Source organism: Argiope bruennichi, chromosome 6 (assembly GCF_947563725.1).
Source record: "Argiope bruennichi chromosome 6, qqArgBrue1.1, whole genome shotgun sequence".
Classification (NCBI taxonomy): Eukaryota; Metazoa; Arthropoda; class Arachnida; order Araneae; family Araneidae; genus Argiope; species Argiope bruennichi.
In genome coordinates this window covers 72,792,626-72,813,891 of record NC_079156.1, presented here as the reverse complement: position 1 = coordinate 72,813,891, position 21,266 = coordinate 72,792,626, and the positions used below count along the sequence as shown (strand labels likewise).

Genomic DNA, 21,266 nt, shown 5'->3' with positions numbered 1-21,266 from the left:
AAAAATGGGTTTGTGAATATTTAGTATCATTCTAGAATTTATGAGAACTAAAAAGTAAAAAAATGTATAATTTTTTTGGAAACATTTACTTTTTACAATACTTAGTAAAAAATATTTATTCTTGTGGATAAGATTCTTTTAAAAATGTATGAGTCATTAATCTAGATTATAAATTACTTCATAAAAATAAAAGAATAATTAGGATATTTCCCAACTCTTTTTCTCATTGATTTTCAGTAATATATAAAATGAAATACTACATAATACTTTTCTTTTTTAATATTTATCAACGAAAGCATAAATATATTATGCAACAGTTACTTCTTCAACTTTAGAAGACAGTAATGTTATAGATCTTTACTCTGCATTACAAAACTTTCTAGAATTTCTTACGAAAATATTTTGGTGACTCTGGGTGAACCATTTGATTTAAAATGACTTACTGTAGATCGCATAATTTGAACAGAACTGTTTGTGCCATGAGGAAATTTTACGAGATTTGGGCAAGCATCCACTTTATCTTCAGGGTTCGGAACGTCTTGAACACGCGGTTGTTGCACCATCGCTACCATGGCAACGTTAAGATTGACGCGCAGTGCGTATACACAGAAAAAGCCGAAGAAGCCCAGCAGCGTTAGTATGTAGCGTGCTTGAAATGCTGGAATGACAAAAGAAAAATTATATTAAATCTATTGGTCGATTATGTACAACAATCAAAGCAGATATTTTACTTTTGTTTTAAAAAATCGATGGTATTTTTTCATAAAATTTTTTCTATTAAAATAATACCTTTTTAAATAAATAATAACATTATTAATCACCTTAATTACAGGTACTACTAATAGTAATCCACCAATCACCTCCATGTTACTATACTGAAAACGAGGAAATGCCATTGAAAGAATTGCATTATATGGACAGAATCTTTGAGGTATTATATTAAGAATCCGGCCTGAAGACTTTCTCAAGGGTCACCTCTCAGGCAGGGATTCGAATTTTAATTTAATTTCTTCATTTTTGATTCTATATTTATTCTTTTTGCTAATATTATTTTGGTATTTTTAGTAATTTGGTTAATTTCATCTGTGTTTTAGTAGTAGCAGCATTAGCGCTCTCTAAATACAATTGTATCTTTTTTTTTGGGTTGATTCAGAAATAATTTTTAATTTTTCTAGTTTGCTTTCAGAAATAGATTTTAATTTTAATTGAAATTTCATAATTCATACATTTTTAATTTCAGATATATATATATATATATATATATATATATATATATATATATATATATATATACACTACAAATTTACGTTTAAGAAGTTGTGATATTATGAATATTAAAATGAGTAGAATGAGGGAAACGGAGTAATAATTTAAGGAATGTGCACTGATGGATGAATGAATCGATAAGACGCACACAACAAATAAATAATGAGTAGACATTTAACAAACTTTAAAGTCACTCTGATGAATTATGGATATTATTTCGCGTGAATAATAAGTTGATGTAGCGATAGTGATGACAATGAAGGTTCATTCAAATATCTTCGTCTAATGATGAAATACCTAGAGAACTTATTAGTTCTACATTAGTTAAGTAGTGAAATAAAGTTCAGTAAAGTTCTCACTTAGGCTTTTATTTCGCAGTATATATATACTTTCTGATTTAATACACATTTATTCAAGAAAATTCATTTTTTTCAGTTCTTTGAAATAACAAGATCAAATAAAAAAAAATTCTTTACATATTAAGAATTTAACAACTTAAAAGTCAATAATCTGTTCAAACAAGTTCAGCGCCAAAGGCGGCTAGTTCATACTGTTTTCTTTATCGCTTCAATTAAATGCAATCTAATATTTTTATTAGCTTTTCTTGGTGACAGAAGCATTTTTAAGATTAACGCATGATCATTTTTTATGACAAGGAATTCTTATTTTAAGATATTAATAGAACAGAACGAAGATATTAATAGAACAGATTAAGATATTAATAGAACAGAACGAAAAAATATATTTTAAAATAAAATGAGAACTTAATACTTGTAATTCAGTAAGTAAATTCTTAATTTCTTTCTCCCAAAATGATGTTTATAACTTTAATTTGTTTTAATAGTTCAAAAATATGAATTTTTGAGCAAATGATAAAAATTTTACAATAAGTACTCCATTATACACTAAAATAAATCTGTATCTCTTAGATTTTGAAATCTTTAGTATAGTTAAAAGTATATTTTATTGAAATTAAAAAAAAATGAATGAAAAATTCAATACGCACGCATAAAAATGTATCCCAAATATTAATATTTAAAGAAAATTCTAAAATTTTGTTTCAAAGGCATTTTTAAGTATGGATAATGAAATATAAATTAAATAAATAAAAATGAGGACTATAAATTAATAGAATAAAAATAAAAATTAGGCCTACATAAAATATGTTTTCTAATTATAATAATTTATTATTATTTAATAAATTTATGATTTTTTTATTAAAAAAATAATTTATTCAATTTAAAAGAATAAAAGTTTTCAGCATTGCATGTAAATTAATAGTTTTTACAAGGTATTTATAAAATTTATTAGCATTTATTAGTAACAAATTTTTACTTTTTCTTCCGATTTATAGGAAATATCAGCTTTTTTTAATTTCATTTAAATATTTGATGCATAATTTATCGTAGTTCCTTCGACAATGTATTTTTAAGCATCAAATTGTGATAAACATAAAGTTACATTATTGTAAGTTACCTCAAATAAAGTTAGTGTTTATTGTGAATGTTTATATGAACATTGCTAATGGAGTTAAGTTCCATTATATTAAAGTGCCATTAGAAATGCAACTATCTGACTCTATGCCGTCTTTGAAGTTTCTCTTTTTTATCTCTCATATAAATCAAGTAAATATGAAATAAAATTTTCTTTAGCTCTCAATAATAGAAGAAAATCTCGCAATTAAATGGAATCACGAAAATGGTTTGAATTTTGTTGCAATAATTAAAATTATTGGTAAAAATTATAAGAAATTTGTTAAAAAAATTATCAATATTTAGTAAAATTTGCTCAAGAATTAAACTGCTGTCTTTAAAAAATGTTTTTTAAGGGGTGGGGAGGCTTTAAAATGGTGTAAAAATCATTTTTGTGCAATATTATTTTCAACATTATTGAAGAAAAACCTCGAAATCTCGCTGAACTTTCAATTAATCAGAATTCCAATTAAAATTCTGTCCCCCCCCCCCAAAAAAAAAGAAACTCGCTTTGAAATGCACATTTTTAAAGCTCGAAATTACATATAAGCCAAAACACGCTCCCACGCTCGAATTCTCCCCACACGCATGCTAAAAGAAAGGTGCTAATGGAGAAGCTGCGGTGACCTAGCAGTCACGTGGCAATTGCGTTTCCTGACCACACGTGATTTTGTTCCACATTTAACAAGAGTGTTGGGTCTTTTATTTGTCGAAATCTAAAACTTGAGATGTTTTTTTTTTTTTTTTTTTTTTTTTTTTTTATATATTGTAGCTTGCTAACTTCCTAAAATTTTTAACCGCTAGACTTAAGAATTAATTATTTTCACCAACTTGTAACTCGCCTTCAAAAGACAGTTTACTTAACTTCAGTTACAACCTTAATAAACGAAAATTAAATGCTTTTTTTGTCCAAGTTCAGGTTTTTTTTTTTCACTGTCAAGATGGTGGCTGTTTAGTGAATGTTTTGCGAACTTGGCGTCAAGATTTTTGTGCAATTCTATTTAATATATCATTGTAACAATTAACTAAATTTTGAAGATTTTTGTTTGGCATTTCGGGAATTATTTTTCTAAAAATTTAATTTAATTTAATTTCATATATATATATATATATATATTTGTTAAATTTATTAGAAATTTGCCAATATCGGTTTATTAATTTTTTTTTGCAAGGAGGTATACATTAAAATAACTGATTACATGCTGAAAAAAGTAATCTCTTTATCTTCATCAAGTTTAAAAGTTTGAATGAATTTCATAAATAATTTATTAAATATAATTTCAACTGATGAAACGTTATTAGACAAGAAATCAAAAACCATCAAATAGTTCTTCACTTGTTTTAAACAGAAACTGAAAAACTAAGGTTGTTAACTATTTAACTGGAGTATTGAAAATGAAAAAAAAAAGATTCAAAAATCAGTTACTTAGTCACTAAACTAGTCAAAACTGTTTTATATTTTTTTGGGTCCATTTTCGAAAGTTTATGCAATTATTTCGATAATATTATGACAAGTAATGAACACCTTTTAAAATGGATAGTGAGTATACAGTGGAGACCGTAAAATATTATTTATTTTCTTTTTAAAAAATGTATGTAAATTTTTGGTGCCAAAATATTTTGCAAAATTTGTTTGCTCAAGACTTTATGGAAGATTTATTGAATTTTCCACGAATGACGTCTTATCAAAATTCTTAATTTGTCATAAACCTTTTATTTTTCTTAATTTCAATTCCTTTCCTGTGACTATTAATATAGATATTTTCACCGATATTTTAAATTCTACTGGAATATCAGAAGAGTTAAATGAAAAGTTATTGCCTTAGTTTAACTGAAATTTCATTTATTAACTGAGAAAAATGTGAAAATAGCAAAAACCATAACTGTCTTCTTCCAAAGTATACCCAGAATTTAGCAATTACTTTAAAAAAATGTAGGGAAAACAAAATGATAAATAATATTGTGAAATGCAGTAGTTAATAATTATTTTTAAAACTGCATTATTTAGTTGTTGAAAAAATATTTGATAATATGAACATCACAAGATTAGTAAAAATTATGCTCATTAGTGAAATAACTTTTAGCTTTTCGTAGCTTTTGTAGAAAATAATTATCTTTGCCGTATATATATATATATATATATATATATATATATATATATATATATACGGCAAAGAGAACATATGTAAAGTGAACATATGTAAGTGTTGGTTTTTTAATTCACATTACATTTTAGGACTTTACCACGGAGTCGTAATTATTTCTGGTCTCGTATTCGAGACCTGATTCTACATAATGTGACTAGAGGACAATAAAATATCGTCGAGGATCAAACATTCTAGTGCTGGTGCGACACTAAAATTTAGAGGTAAGATAATTTCAGATATATTGTCCTTGTTATTTGATTGCATTTCATATTACGAGATCTGTACTAATAGCTATCATGTTGCTAAAAAATCTATCACTAGTTGTTATATAAATTACCAAAATCAGAGCTATATTGCTACTGAGAAAAAATGAATGCAGCTGAAGGCCCCGGCTGGTGGCCAACGAACTGCAATAAACCTCTATAATGTTGGTTGGATTTAAATGCAAGGCAGTCGGTGATATTTATTTGAACAACAGTTTTACCATTCACTTTAATGATAATGAGATCTACAGCTGAGAAAAATTAATTGACATTCAAAGAAACTGTACTGCTCACAAAATTATTTGAGACTATTTGAAAATGAATGTATAGCGATAAAAAAAGAAAAAAATAACTCTTTTTGATTAAACAAGAATATGTAACAAAATTCATATCATTGGCTATAGAACATGAAATCCCACATAAGGAAATCCATTTCGTATAGTCAGGATGCTCAATGACAGCAAGAAACTGCTCCTGCAGTTTTGTTATATTTCTATTATTTCTTTTTATAAAGAAAGGATAGTAACGAATTGCTTCTGCTTGACAGATTCTCCTCTTGTCATTTTCGTTCTGTAACGATCTCGAGAAAGCGATTGCGCAATCTATTAATCATGCTTTGGGTTGTTCTGTTGCCACTGCCATCTGTATTTCAACATATTCAAAACATCCTATACCTTTCTAAACTCGCATTTCGACATTTTGTTGCAGGGGCATAACAAATAGTGTGCAGCGGAGGGGAATTGCAGGACGTGTGCTAGTATTTTCGAGTACCTAGTATTTTCAGCTTTTCTCACTTTCACCAATGATATAAAAGTTGGTTTTATATCTCATTTATATTTCTGATATTTTAGTTTAAATAAAAAAAATTAAATGCTTTTTTCATCACTTTAAATTTATTTTAAAATATTTTTTAATGTTTGTGAGCGGTGTATTATGTTAAGCTGACATATATACTGAAATAACATCTAACATATTCTAATCCTAAAATAAGATGTACTTATTCCATGTCTGGTATATTTAGGAAAAAGAATTCTTCTGAAGTTGGCTTTTGCCAATTAAGTTGATTTTTATCCGGGATAATTTATTTACAAATAAGAAAAATAACAATACAGGAACTTTTTTTTGTTTTTTTTGCTTGCTACAATATTTTTATTTAACTAATCGTATGGCCAAATTTCAGGACTTCTGTTTACTTTAAGGAAAACAAGATTTTCCATTAAATGAAAGAAAAGTCGTAAATTCAAAGAAAATTTCAAATATGCATTTAAAAATTATAATATTGAATTAAGATCATTTGAGATTTATTATGTCAGCATTAAAATATGCAACTCTAATTTTTCATAATAGGGACTGGCTTTATGAGGTCATGAGGAGTAAAATCAGTGATAGTGTTTAGTAAAATAATGAGTGTTTTTTTTTCAATAAATAGTTTTCTCTAAATTAATGCAAGAGACATAGTAAGATTGAAAAATAAACGCGAAATCGTCTTCTTCTAAGATAAGCAAGGAACTATTGGTAAAAATTAATTGATTTGATTGATTTGGTAACAATTAAAAATATATTTCTTTCGTTACTTTTTTTGTTGAAATTACTCTAAGAATTCATCGTTAATATCCGTTAAATATTTTTAATGTTTTGTAGTTTAACAAGAATCTTAACCAGTTAACTTAGTGACAAAAATTACTTTACTTAATCTAATTCTGGAAAGTAATTAACTGAATACAGAGAACTGGATTCTTATATCATTTCTGGTTTGTTATTTGTAGGCCATTATTTTATGAAATAACTGATTAAACCACATAGAGCAAGCATATTTTATATTTCAATTAATATCATCAGTTTCAGAAATAGCTTGTATTTAATGTAAGAAATTCAATTATATTAAATAAACTTAGCGCAGTTATAATATTGAATAAACATAGTGCTATTATGGAAAAAAGAAACAATTTAATAATGAAAATCATTTAATGTAGGAAATTAGCTTCTTATTTTATTTTGGATTTGTTATTTGTAGAACTTTATTATGAAATATCTGCTAACTATAGAAACAAATTTAATGCTTACCTGACTTTATTCTATTTCAAGAAATAGTTGAATGTTTCATAACAAAACAGATTTTATATTTATAATAATCTATTTATTAGAAAAAAAACATGGGAATAGAATTTAAAAACATGATATAGAAAAAAAACTTTAAAAAAAGAGAATACATAAAAAATGTATCAATATAAGAGAAAAAGGCGAAACGAAAATTACTCTAATATATCGAATGATGCCATACAGCAAATCGCTTATGCGGTAAATACATTAATAAAACAATAATGAAAGATTAAAGTTACAAAAAGAATGGAAAAATTAGTCATTTAAATCCTCAGCTATGAGCAACATTTGATGTAAAAAACCTTTCTAAGCCATTAGTTTTTCCCGTTGCAGATGAAGAAATATTCAAAGTTTAGTTGCTGATTTTTCATTTTTTGTAAAATTTAATTTTATTTAACAAACAATTATACAAGAAATTCTTACCTCTATTTTTTAAGCCGGTAACATTTGATGTTTTGTATCCACAGTCTTGGTTGTTCATCCTAATTGTTAACTATTTTCCAAAAGCAGATAATCAATTTTTTTTTACAATAACTAACCTGACATTTACGACCTCATATTTTTTTTGAACAAGATTTGAAAGAATATTAATTCATAGACTCTACTTAATCACTTTATAGCCTTTAAATATCTAAACACAAATTCTCTTAGTCATCCATTTTCATATATTTGAAAGGCAATTCTAGAAATTTGGATTCCGTTTTTTTTTCTTTTAGAATCTATTATCTAAAAAATGTTTTCATGGTTTCAATCAAGTGAAAAAAATATCAAAGTCTGAATGTAGAGTAGTATCAAACTGATATTCATAATCATATCACATTGATAAAGCGAAAAATCATAAACAATAGAAATGTAAACACGGAGCAAAAATAAGAGAGAACAGTAAGTACCACGGTTTTTACTCTAATTAAATCATTGTAAAATTGAAATTCATTCTTTTGTATGTTGCTTATCTGACTAACGTCCAAGGTACTGATAAAAAGCAACAGGCTCGCGAGCAGCTTTTCTAGAAATAAAACAAAGATTAGTTAATAGACAAATATATGGCGTGTACTCTTTATGTAGCAGAGATAAAAGAAGAATCTCAGAAATGGCGTCAAGTGCCGTTATTTATATTATAAAACGGGCAGTAAAAAGGAAGTAAACGTGTCTGGAATTGAAAGTCATCTCTTGTAAATATTTTTTCGGTATTAAATTCAATCTGCTATTAAATGTAAAGTTCTTAGAAGTGTGAATTTTTTTGAAATTTCGAAACGAAGTAAAGAAAATATGAAAGTTTTTGATGCATTGTTTTAAGTAAATAAATCTAACAATTAAATGAAGGGTGATGTATTTTTAATGTTATCGTAAAACTGATATCAATAAGTCAGAAAAATTATTGGTGTTTTTTCAGCAGTGCTATCTGATTTTGTAGTAGAGGGTGATTTTGATTTTTTTTGAAAGAAATGACTGTGTAAGACATGAGACTTGCCTTTTTAATATTTCTCCGGACATAACTTTATTTGTTTGAAAATTAAATAGATTGCTTTAGAAAGAAAAACAATTAAAGTTGATTTGAATGTCTAATCAGAAATATCGTAGCATGATAATATTTTTGGCTTGATTCGTCTTCTTTTATTTATTCTTAATATGGTGGGTTTGTATTTAGCGCTGGAGATAATATAGAGTAATATTGTGGAGATAATATAAAGTATATTTTAAATCAAAGCTTCTTTATTCTGACCAGTTTGATCTAAAATCCGAAATTGGTAAAGATAATTTTAAGGTAATGGTAATGCACCAGAATTTAGTTACTAGTTTGTTTCATTTTCGAGCACTCAAATAATCAGAATTATGAAGTGTATCGTCAAAAAATCGATACTCCATTTACAATTCTAGAGTATACCTCAAATTTTATCCACATCACATGATACATTTTAGAGTTATGGAATGTACATGCACACGAACTGACATAAAAGCTTTTTGTTATTGAAAATTTTTCATCATTTGATATTGATATACAATAATGAAGTAAAGACCACATTGTAAATTTCGTTTGGACATCTCCCATTTATGAAGTATAAAGTTCATAGATGTGCAAGATAATTTTTAAAATGTTTTTTTTTCGACCATTACAATTTTTTTGGCCTTTTATCTTCGTACATGAGAAAATAATAATAATAATAAAAAAAAGAAATGATATAACATGTTAAAAGAATTTTAGGAAGGAATCGCCATAGGATAGATTATAAGATTTTTATAAAAACAAAAATCATGTAGTAAAATGATAAAATGAATCAATTATTTTTATTGCCTTCTAGGAGTTGCGAAATATTTTATGTAATAACTTTCAAAACATATTTTTACACTAGAAAAGTCAACATTAAGCAACATTCAATCGATATAATTGTAGTGGGAGTAAATAAAATAAAATAGCTATCTTTAGAAAACAATTTATAAGTCGAAGCACTTTGAAACACGTGCAATGTTTAGTTCAGACCAACATAAATGAGTAGGATAACTCAAAATTGTTGTCTTCATTACAAATAGTTATAACTTCTTTATGAATATATATAGGAAGAAAAGTATTTAAATACAAAATAGAGAGAGCTTAAGATATGTCCTGTGCATGTAATAATTCCTCCATGTGATTAATATGGGTTACGTGGGCGGCATCCAAGAAGTGGTTTATTTTTCATGAGATAATCTGGAATAAGTTCGTAATTATTGATGTTCGATTAGGTTGATTGAGGTTATGAATATTAATTAAAAGGTCTAATGCCTTCTGGTACGATTTAAAGATGAAAAGTTGTGTATAAAGTAATTAATTTTTTTTAATCTGAGAAGCGTATTTAATTTATAAATCATGTTCTTTTATACCATTCATTATCATCATCATAATTCAGATAGAATTGTAATTCATCTTAAAATATCAAAAATGGCCACAACATAAAAAAATTCAAAGTAAAACTTAAAGTATACCTAATTGTATTGAAATGTATGGTACTTTGCAGAGCTATCTGGCAGGTGCAAAGATTCCTACACTTCTTATATCGCCAGGAAGTCGCACTTCTAATTTTATTTCTATAATATAGTCGGTTTTCTTTTCTTCTGAGGTGCAAGATTAATTTTTCATAGTCACTCTAATAATCTTGATCTTCAAAATTTGCACCATCCTTTTGAGCTAAGGTATTTATTTCACTCCACATTTTCTTTTAATAAAAATATAGATCGGTGCTCGCATTTTACAGAATAAAATTAGACTGTGTAATAAAATTTGGCTGTGATTTGTGATATGGATATTTACAAATATAAAAGAAAAAGGGGATATAATTTTAAATCAGATTCAATACACAAAAAATTTGATCGATCATATTTGACAATAACTTTAGTCTATGGCTAATGTATTATTTATACTAATGTATTATTGATTCATCATTATATAGTACAGCATAAAAAAAAACGAGATTGGCTCCCTATTTTGCCACGAGGACTTTAAACAAGTGAAATGTACAAATCGTATGTTCTATGTATGACCATCTCAATCTTTATATATTACATCTAATGTCTTTTTTTCACTGGTATTTGAGAAAAGTATTGACATTATACCTCTTTTGACAGCTGTTTGAGAGAATTGTTATTCTCTACTGTTGCAGGTTCATTATGTTAAATATTCTCTAGGAAAATGATTTATATGATAATGAAATAGACTACAATTTATATATTGTCCGTTTGCCCAGGGTGAGTCAAAATAGCGCAGTTATTATTCACACAGTCACAGTTTAAAGTTCCCTTCAGCACTTGGACCAAACATTTTGGTCTTATTAATTCTTGTCATTTGGATTTCGACTTACAGTTGCGAAGTTATGGTAGTGATAAAGAAAACCGAAATCGCATGGCAGTTCGTTGAATCTATTCTCTTGTATTTTTAAAGTTATTTATTTTTTTAAATTGTGCTTGCTTTTAATTTATAGTTTCAAATTTAAAAATTCGCAGAATATATTTTTTAAACAAATCTTTTTTTTAAAACCAATATCGCAAGGGGAGGTATTTTGGCCATTTTCTCAGTAAATTTATTTTCATAGAATTTTATTTCGGCGTATGTAAGCATAAAATGACAATTTACATAATTTTTATAAAGATAATTTATTTATTCTTTTATTTGAACTAATTCGAAAGAAAAAATAAAGAATTCTAAAATAACAAAAACTTCCCAAAATGCTTCCAAAAATTTAAAAGCTCCAAAATCTGAAACAATTACTAAAATACATATGATTCAATGCACAAAAGAATTAAAAAAAATTATTAGCTTTTGAAGGAATAAAAGCACATATCAAAACGATGACATTATTTCTTCGTAGCTAAATTTTTGAAATTTCTTGTTATCATACGAAACACATAAATATTTTGAAAAAAAATCACCACATATTATTGAAGAGTACTATAAGTTATAAAGTGCAACAGTACAATATGTTTCTTGAATTTAATAGCTACACTAATAAAAATAAACATAGAGATCGAAACTTAACGACGATTCTGGAAGACAAGTGAACACTGATTCTTTCTTCCATGAGAAAAGTTATTGACAGTAATTTAACTTAGCACATTATTACAGCTTCTTAATTTTTACCTGAAGATAGTAGAGCTCTTTCTGTTTACTTTCTTCTGTATGAAGTATAGGGAAAATATTGTAATTGTCAAAAAATTCGAACTCGAACTTTTAACGGACTTCCGCTTCTTTTACCCAAGTCCGAAAAGCACATATTTTGCATTATGTCTCTTTGTCTGGGACAAAGATGACACAAAAATTCTTTGAACTAGATTGGTCAAATTTGGTGTGCGGTTTTTAAACTAAATTTGTAGATATTTATTAAATTTTGAACGAAATCCATTCAGAGAAAGTCAGTCTGCCCTTTTGTTGAAATGTGAGTTAACACGAAAACTACAAAATGTAAAAAGCTGGATGGATAAAATTTAGAAAACAGATTTAACATTGAAAAAATATAGAATTGCATTAAATTTGGAATTAAATATGTCAAAGGGCTGAATGTATGTCAGTCGGTAATTTCACAAGCACGTAAATGTGATATTTTAAAAACTCAGTGATTTAAATCAATGAAATTTGGTACGTGATCTTGTAACTATAATTGTTCTTTGTCTTATTTTGGCTCCAATCGGTTGAATAAAATGCGTCAAAAACACAAATTTGGTCTCATTAAAAATATTTTTGAATACTGTTAATCGCATGCCATGAATTAATTGTCAAAAAACTTTCCAAGAATCATATGGTATATTTAGTAAAAATGCAGAATTCCGCCCTAAGGTTAATATTTTATAACTATTGCACTCCAATGCCATGCAAGGCGTTCTCTGCTTTATCTAAAGTCCTTAAGTTTTTGCAGAAGAAGAAGGGGGCACTTTTATTAGAGAGTATGCGTGAAAGTTTTAGGAAGACCACTTCCACAGGTTTATTAAAATTTTAAACTGGCTTAAGTCGGCATTTGGCTATTTAGCGTGATTCATAGAAACTAAATAAGCCTTTTCTAAATAAAGTTAATCCACGAAAACTGAGGATTGATCAATTTATTATTTTTTAATAATTTTCTATTTCCAATTACTATATGCATACATTAAATAACCTTTTCTATTTTTACCGGATAAAAAAATAGAAACATAAATCTTGTCAGTGGAGGTTGAAATTTTCCTTGTATTTTGCTATTAAATTATGGAGCCCATAATCTAAATGCAGTTGCAAGTTTGTAAAAAATGTAATTTATTTAGAAGTTTAAATTTTTTTTATAATCGTTTACGTTCTTTTTATATTCGTTACGTTATTTTTTATTAATATAAACAGTTTTTTTATATTCATAACTTGCTTTTGTGAAAAGTGTGTAATAAAAATGCATTATTAAAATTCGAGATAGATTTGGGACATTCTCTTAATTTGGAGCGCAGAGTCACAGATCCGGATTATTCAGTTACTTTACTAGAATCCAAATGAAATTTCTAAATAATTTGCGGCATGCTTTTCAGTTTGATATTATTTCAAATATATAATTAAGGAAACCATTTAAATTTGAATCATTTTATTAAAAATTCTTAAATAAACTTATTCAGTTTACTTTTTATAGGTCAAATATAATGTGTACCATTTGGGACTATGCAAAAAATAATTAGTGAGAAAAAATCTAAGATAATATGTTTCGGGAAACTTTACAAAGTAGTTGATGAAGATCCGAGAAGAAAAACAATATTTTATTAAAAATAATATTTTTTTTAAGGAAAATGAATTAAACCAATTATTAAGCACTCAAATTAGCAATTCTAATTCCCCCTCCCCCGATAGTTCTTATTTTTTAGTTTAATTTAACATTTTGCATTAATTCCGATTTAAACAGGAGCAATTGTTAGCCTGAATTGGAAGCCATGTGATCACAAAAAAAATCTTGTCACTAGCCATGGAATTTTTTTTTTTTTTTTTTACCAATCTATAATATGAATTGAAGAGTCCACATATGCGTAGATCTCTTAAGAGCGGGAATGTGTTATGGATATGCACCTACCGCTTTAAAATTTTTTCTGAGCTGTGTTCTTTGCTTCAGATTATTGACTGATGATGATATTTTACAGCTACATATATATATATATATATATATATATATATATATATATATATATATATATATATATATATATATATATATATATATATATATATATATATGATTCAGGAATCACTACTATTTTCGAATCACGCACATTAATTACATTTAGGACGGACATTTACATTAACATAAAGAAATGAACATTAAACAGATTTTGTCGAATACGTCGCAGGATTAATTCACATGTTAATATCGCAGTCATTGCATGGCAATATTCGTCGTTTCGTCAGCTGCATTCATAGTCTCACAGCTCTCGTTCAGAACTACGTCGCGTCTTTCGTTCAGAGACCCGTCTGATCTCACACGTCGTTCAGACCCATCTGATCTGTACTCCGTCCAACAAGCATCAACACCTGTTGGCCAGCAGATGGCGCTCGTCATCAGACGTTCGTCACTACATATATTTGGCGTCTTGTGACTTGGTGTTGCTACCAGAAAGTTCATCGGACAACATATTGTAGTCTATGCAACAACATTGTGTAGGATTCTGCATTTGTATTTCATCTTTTTGTACGTTTATGAATTTATTCTGATATATATATATATATATATATATATATATATATATATATATATATATATATATATATATATATATATATATATATATATATATTAATGCTGCATATTAATTAGATTACTGTATGAGAATCCATGATGAATAAAAAGTATTTAATCCTTTGAACTCGGGAACTATTTTGCTGGAGTTGCTGCAACAATGTAAGCAGTAATTTTTCAAGGCAGAAGGTTAGAAAAATAACAATTTAATGCAGGATTTCATCTTGCAGATCATGCGTTAAATCTTCTCAAGAAGTTTTTATCAATTGAAATCTTATGGTTGGAATTTGCAAAAGTTGCGAAATGCATCGAAATTTCGAAAAAATTTTACGAACTTAGTAACAAAAATTTTACGTGAGTTGTTTTTTTTTGTATAGCTACTAGACTTCAAAACAGTAGATTTATAAGAATACAAAATTTTACGTTTCTCTTATGGGGCATTTTCGATGAGAAAGAATTTTTGAGATGGAAAAAGAGAAAATAATCAGAAAAAGACAGACAGTGGCTGATAACATGCAGTTGTAAAACAATCTCCAAAGTGTCAAATGAAAAACGCGTTTTCATTGCGAAATATAATTTATTCTCTTATGAATAAAAATAAGACTTTGAAAATGAATGATATGCCTTGCGAATCCATTTTAAAAACTGTAAAATTTTATTTAGGTAACTAAAAATAAAAACTGATTGAAGACTATTATTTGAAGACTTTTTCATATCGCGTATCATTACACAATTCTAATACAATGAAAAATTTTTTACGACCAACTACATCATCATAGCGGTGACTCTTCTCAATTGTTGCTCTTGTTTACTACAGAATTTTTGACCTATAGATATGATTATTAAAATAACTCTTAGAAAGGGACACTTGAAACCCTCAATTGGTAGGAATAATAGCTTTTTCAATTTAAATGAAATCAATATCTTTCATCTACTGATCATAAGGGTTTTTTTTTATAAAGAGAAGAAATAAGGAAGAAAAACTAGAACAGCACACGTTCAAACAGTTAAATTAATGAAAGTATATAGAATCATCAATTCATTCGCTCAACAGATTTTGAGGAAAAACTATTGGTAGTATTATTGCAAATTTCACTACACCTGTAGATAAACTGATTAGATTCATTTCCACAGTTTTAAAACCAAATTTAAAATACCTTCTCCTGAAAAAACAGACTGCAAAATTCAGATAATACGCTGAACTTAAAAAAAACTTTTGAAGAAATGACTTAAATTTTTTGAAAATATCTACATCTAACAACATTAGAAATAATGAACGTGAGTGAATCTTAGTAATACTTCATCATCCAAAAATGGAAACTCTTCAGAGTAGAATATTTTTTTGAGTGCTCTATTTTGTTTGAAACGAAGAGTAGTTATTGTAGAATAGCTTTCTCTGCATTTTATTTTAAATATTAATTTTCTAACATAAAATATGAGCACAGATACACACGAAAAACAAATGGTTCTAAGGATTACAAGAGCTTTCTTCCCCGTAAAAAGAAACCAATAGTAATCATATAAAAATTATTTTGGAAATAATTGAACTTCAGATTGTAATATGGATGAATATACGTGAAAATCTGTTCGACTGCTGGGGTAATATCACATTTAGAAAATATTTTGTAAAACTGAAAGAACAACAGAGAGTCAATAGCGTTTTTCTTTCAACTTTACTACTGTACTTCCACAATATGTAATGTTTTATATTTAATTTTGTCATATAGTGTTGATAACCGAATATGCATTTTGAACTTCTTAGTAGCAATTAATCGTGTCAAATATTGATACAAATCTAAAATTTGGGCATCAAAATCACAAACAAAATTTTACTTATTTAGTTTATTACATTTTTAGTCATTACACTTATAAACGCATCGATAGACAAACAGACTGACAGATAATTGTATCCGTTAAGATATTTTTTTTAAAGTACTTATAGATTTTGCACTTTTAATATAAAGATCAAATAATAGAATTTGGTTGTTTAACTTGCAGCATTTTGGATATATCGCATTTAAATATACATGAAGGAACAGTCAATCTATTGACAGATTTTGCCCAACTTTTGACTCAGATATCTAAATTCATACATGGCAAATTTCTCCATGAGATCATTGCGACATTGAGTTATCATAGTCGCATGCATACTCAGACAGACAGACTCCCGTTTAGGGATTTAATCTAAAATTTGAAAAAAAAAAAATACAATTTTGGAATGTCTGGATACTAAATTCCATTCATTTAATATTGTCTTGATTTGTTGCTTTCACAGACAAATAGATAGACAAGCATACAGATATAATTGTGACCATATGGAATTTCCATCATCCGACCTTCTCATATACTTAGACAATATAACGATTCTTTTCGTTTTTACCAAAAAGAATATGCATTCTCTGAACGTTGCGAAGATGATTGTGAAAGAAAGAGAAAATCTTGAAGGTCATAGCAAGTTCGCAGTGCGCATTGACCCTATTTACCGCGTTTTGCCTTTCGTAATATAAGGAAAACGAGCTGGAATGGTGTCTCTGAAGCTTTTTCGTATGCTCTGTAATAATGGACTTTTGTATTGTTAATATCATTCCTTTGGCAAACAACAGTACGATAGAGCCTATTTTCATGCGATATTGGCGATTATGTTCTGGCTATTAATCGCTATGATGCATTAATGTACTAGCAGAAAACCGGATGTGTGTTGTGGATGTACTTTTTCCCGAACGCTTGAAACCGAAATTAAACACAGAATTACAATTATAGTCATAAAATGATATTACAAATTTTACACATTTAAATCATTGTGTATTTGAATTATAGCGTTTGCACGCTTGTGCAAGTACACAGCGATAGACGATCAACCTTTTGACGGATTTTATTCCCAATTTGATACTTATTTGTACATTAGATGTTAAATCTGTGTACTAAATTTTAACTTTTCCTTTCTCTTCGTTTTATAGTTATCATATTAAATTATATTCAAACAATCGAAAAGACACATCTTCCGAGACTGGAGTTTTTTAAATATTTGATAGATATCTTCAAATTTGTGAAAAAATAAAGACTATACCAAATTTTATCTACCTCAAAGACTTTTTGAGTTATCGTGTTTTCAATATCGTGTTTTGTTTATTGAGTTTCAAACTAACAGGAGTGGTAACCTAGAAGCTTTTTGAGTATGCTCCAATAAATGAGCCTGTGTGTTATTAGTCGCACGCCATAGGGAAACAATAAATAAGAAAGAGTTAATTAAATAAGAATAACTGATTTCCTTTAGTCGGATTTTATCGAAAATTTGATACATATTTAAATATATCATATCAAATTTCAAATTATTAATCAAAAATATGGAAACTCATCAAAATCGTGAGGTCGAGTAGAATATTTTTGATATTCTGTATAAGTGAAAGTAATATGAAACACAAAGACACAGATGACCTTCCATTAAAAATATTTAATACAACTCATAAAAATTCATAAATACTAAAAATTAATTTGAATTGTCTACATGACAGCGTGAACATATATTTTATAAAATACAAAAGATGAAAAAAATAACACATCTATAAAAGTCTGTTTTTTGTGTCTTCCATGTAATTGCAGCAAATGCTCAGTATTTCCAGAGCAACCAATGATATTCTTATTTTAAATTATAAGATGCAACTTTCTCAAAATTTACTTTACAACGCATTTTATTGACTTCGGAAACATGGATTTCTCCGAGAAACACAAATAATAAATGTAAGGAAATATTTTATAATTTACTTACTTCAGATCCATATATTCTTTTTTATAGCGCGTAAAAATGATTATATTTGCATGTTCATGTTGTATAGTGCCGAATAACAATTTGATTAACTATCCATACTCTCCTCTAATAAAAAAGCAGCATCAGTTGAAATTTTTTGAGCATTTAGGGGGACGCATTTACTGTTACTCTGCAAATTCTACTTGTAATATTTGTAATTGTTGATATTCTGCTTGTAATACTTTGATTGAACAAATGAAAAGTTCATCGTTTGTTCATTTTGGCAAAAGTCTGCTCTATGAGAGGCTCCTTTGAAGTTGAGGAAGTCAATTATTCCTACAGTTTCGAAGAACACGCATAAGGGTCCTCTTCCAAGGGCACGTCTTCCTTTTTTGAAGTTGTTTCATCTTTTTTTTCGGTGACTCCCCACGGTTGAAGTTCAGCAGAGCAAAATGCATCGTAAACTATGGCTGTAACACTCAGAACAACAGAAGCGGTGATGAAGACTATTGCCCAGTTTTTCACCGTTTGCTAAAAAGAAAAATAATTTTTTTTAAAGTTTATGCTATCTACACTGATTAACTGACACATAAAACGGAAGTATTTTTCAAGAGAAAAGAAATTACCAGACTGATAGTTGTAATGATAGAAAGTCATTACAGTATCAGTCACTTATTTTAAAGCTAATTCTTTCTAACAATGATATTTCTTTTACAATAAATTAATTCCTTTGAATCCAAAAACTACCCTAGTTTTATTCTTTCATGTACAAATTCAAGCATGTCAAGTATGTTAGTTGCGTTGGACACACACGCACACGCACGCGCACACGCGCACGCACACACACATTTTTAATTTTTTTAATTCCATGTCAAGATGGTTTTTAATAGTTTTTTTTAAATTTTTGTCGAGTTTGGCATCATAAAAATATTTGAATCATTTTAGTAGTGATGAGACATTTTATTGTAATTTTATGAATGATAAAGATTAAGATTTATTTGGATGGCAAATCAACTATATACTAGTAACAGTTTTGTTGTTACTTATGGCGCTTATCATAGACAAGCCCGCTGACGAGGTCAGCGATTTAAACCGAGTTTGTGCAGTAGCTTCTGAGAGTAAAGGTCCCTGAGCACCCGAGAGCAGAAGTCTGACTTCTATCGCATATGATGATGACACTCACACTCTCGCTTGCGCAATCCTTTTTTACAGGAGGGCTCTTTCACGCATCTCACAGATAGAATACAGGGTAAAGAACAACTATGCCCGAACCAGGACATCCAGATCACAGGGAAGACGCTCCTGGCCAGAACGTCGGCACACCTTTGTTTTAATCCATAATTAAGTATCTGTTAAAATCTAGTTTAGGATCCCCTAACTATGCTAACAATTACAAGTCGACAATAAAGATGGCTATTTAGATAAACAATACTGTTCTAGTTATTGTCAGCCATTTTGATTTTGACTTTCGCTACTTGGCATTCTCGAAGAGGTGAAGAAGCACCTATAACTACAGTCAAGTCTTAATTATAGTCAAGATGAAGCTGTAGTCAAGTCTTACCACTGCGCGTACTATCATAATATCTGACCGAACTTCATCTAAAATTGAACTGTGGCTTCTCATTTATTCATATCCTTCAGGATTTGCAATAAATTCTAAAATGAAATTAACGAATTGAATTTGCTATGAACTGCATGAACATAATTTGATTTCAGTCAAAAGATAGTTAAAGAAATTTTTTTAGAAAGAAAAAACTTACCCCATCTTGCATAATCCACCCAACGTAAGCTGGTACAAGAAAGCCAGTGAAATTGGAGAAGAAATTAGTTATCCCATACAAAGTACCTGTGAAATATTATAAAATTAAAATATTTCTTTTTGTGGAAAACCACAGAAAAATCTTACAAGCATAAATTATCGACCCCCTTCGATTACAATGTCTGATTCATACATCAAATTACAGAGTTTTTCATATATGAATCTATAATTAAGGGAAAATATCAATTAATTTAAAAGTTAAAATACTTTTGACATTTTTTTGTCAAACATTTTTGTGACATTTTTGTATGTTAGATGTACTTCACGTTATTATATGGATCGAGAAATGATTATAACAAGTGGACGTGTTATCCTAGGATATTTAGCTCTTGAGATTAAAGTTTATTAATTCAAAACTAAGTAAATTTTTTTATCCTTCTGAATAAAGAAAAGACATGTTTCCCATAAAATTTGAATTCGTGAAGGTAATTTAAATTTTAACGGAGCATAAATTTTAGTTCTTAAAAAGTTACACTGTATTAAAAAAATCATTATTTATTTTATTGTATTATGGAAAAATAATAAAAATAGTTATCAGAAAGGTATTGCATTGTCATTAGGATAACTGCAAAATATTCATCTTCAGATTTCAAAACAACAAGTTTTCATACAGATTTTAACCAAAATTTTGTTACTAATTCTTTTTCCCCCAGCTTAATTGTGCAGGCATAAAAATAAAATAGTTTTATTTAATTATTTTTGCTTTCTACTTGGACTGAATGGCTGGCGCATGCTCAAAGGTGAGCATGAGAATGGAGAACTCGGCTTCAATACGGCATAAAGAGAATCAACAAAATTAGTAATTAGTTTCATTACTGCAGAGCAGTATGTTAATTTTATCAAATAGTTTGGATTTTGTATAAGAGCATGCCTGTTAATTGATTTACTTAAAATTAAATTAACATTACATTATCCACTTTTAAAGTCACAATCAATATAATAAGTAATAAGGATAAATAACTCAAATTAAAGCGAAACTTTAATGAAAAGTTTAAAGAAAGTGATTTGTTTATAAAAATAATATGATTATCATTTGAAAAATCACTTCTTTTATTATTATTAATTAATTATTTTGATTGTTAATTATTTAAACGGTTTTGAGTAATTTTGCCTTAATTTTAACAGAATTTTGTAAATTGTGCGATTTAAAAGTTATTTATTTATTCATTTCAATTGCCCAGAAAACCATCTATGACGCCATTAAATCTCTACCCTTCCAATATTTCTGAATTGTACAGTTTAAAAACACGAG

The 21,266-nt window shown here is 27.9% G+C and overlaps 1 protein-coding gene across 1 annotated transcript in view; it reads right to left on the bottom strand.

The window, feature by feature from the left end:
• Window positions 1-21,266, bottom strand: part of LOC129971778 (uncharacterized) — an 85,487-nt gene that overhangs the window by 16,500 nt on the left and 47,721 nt on the right. The window contains exons 20-23 of the mRNA XM_056085755.1: window positions 19,956-20,041; window positions 18,536-18,726; window positions 8,211-8,254; window positions 444-658 (exon numbers count right to left, since the gene is read on the bottom strand). Coding sequence (XP_055941730.1) covers window positions 444-658; window positions 8,211-8,254; window positions 18,536-18,726; window positions 19,956-20,041 — 536 coding nt within the window. The remainder of the gene's footprint in view (window positions 1-443; window positions 659-8,210; window positions 8,255-18,535; window positions 18,727-19,955; window positions 20,042-21,266) is intronic.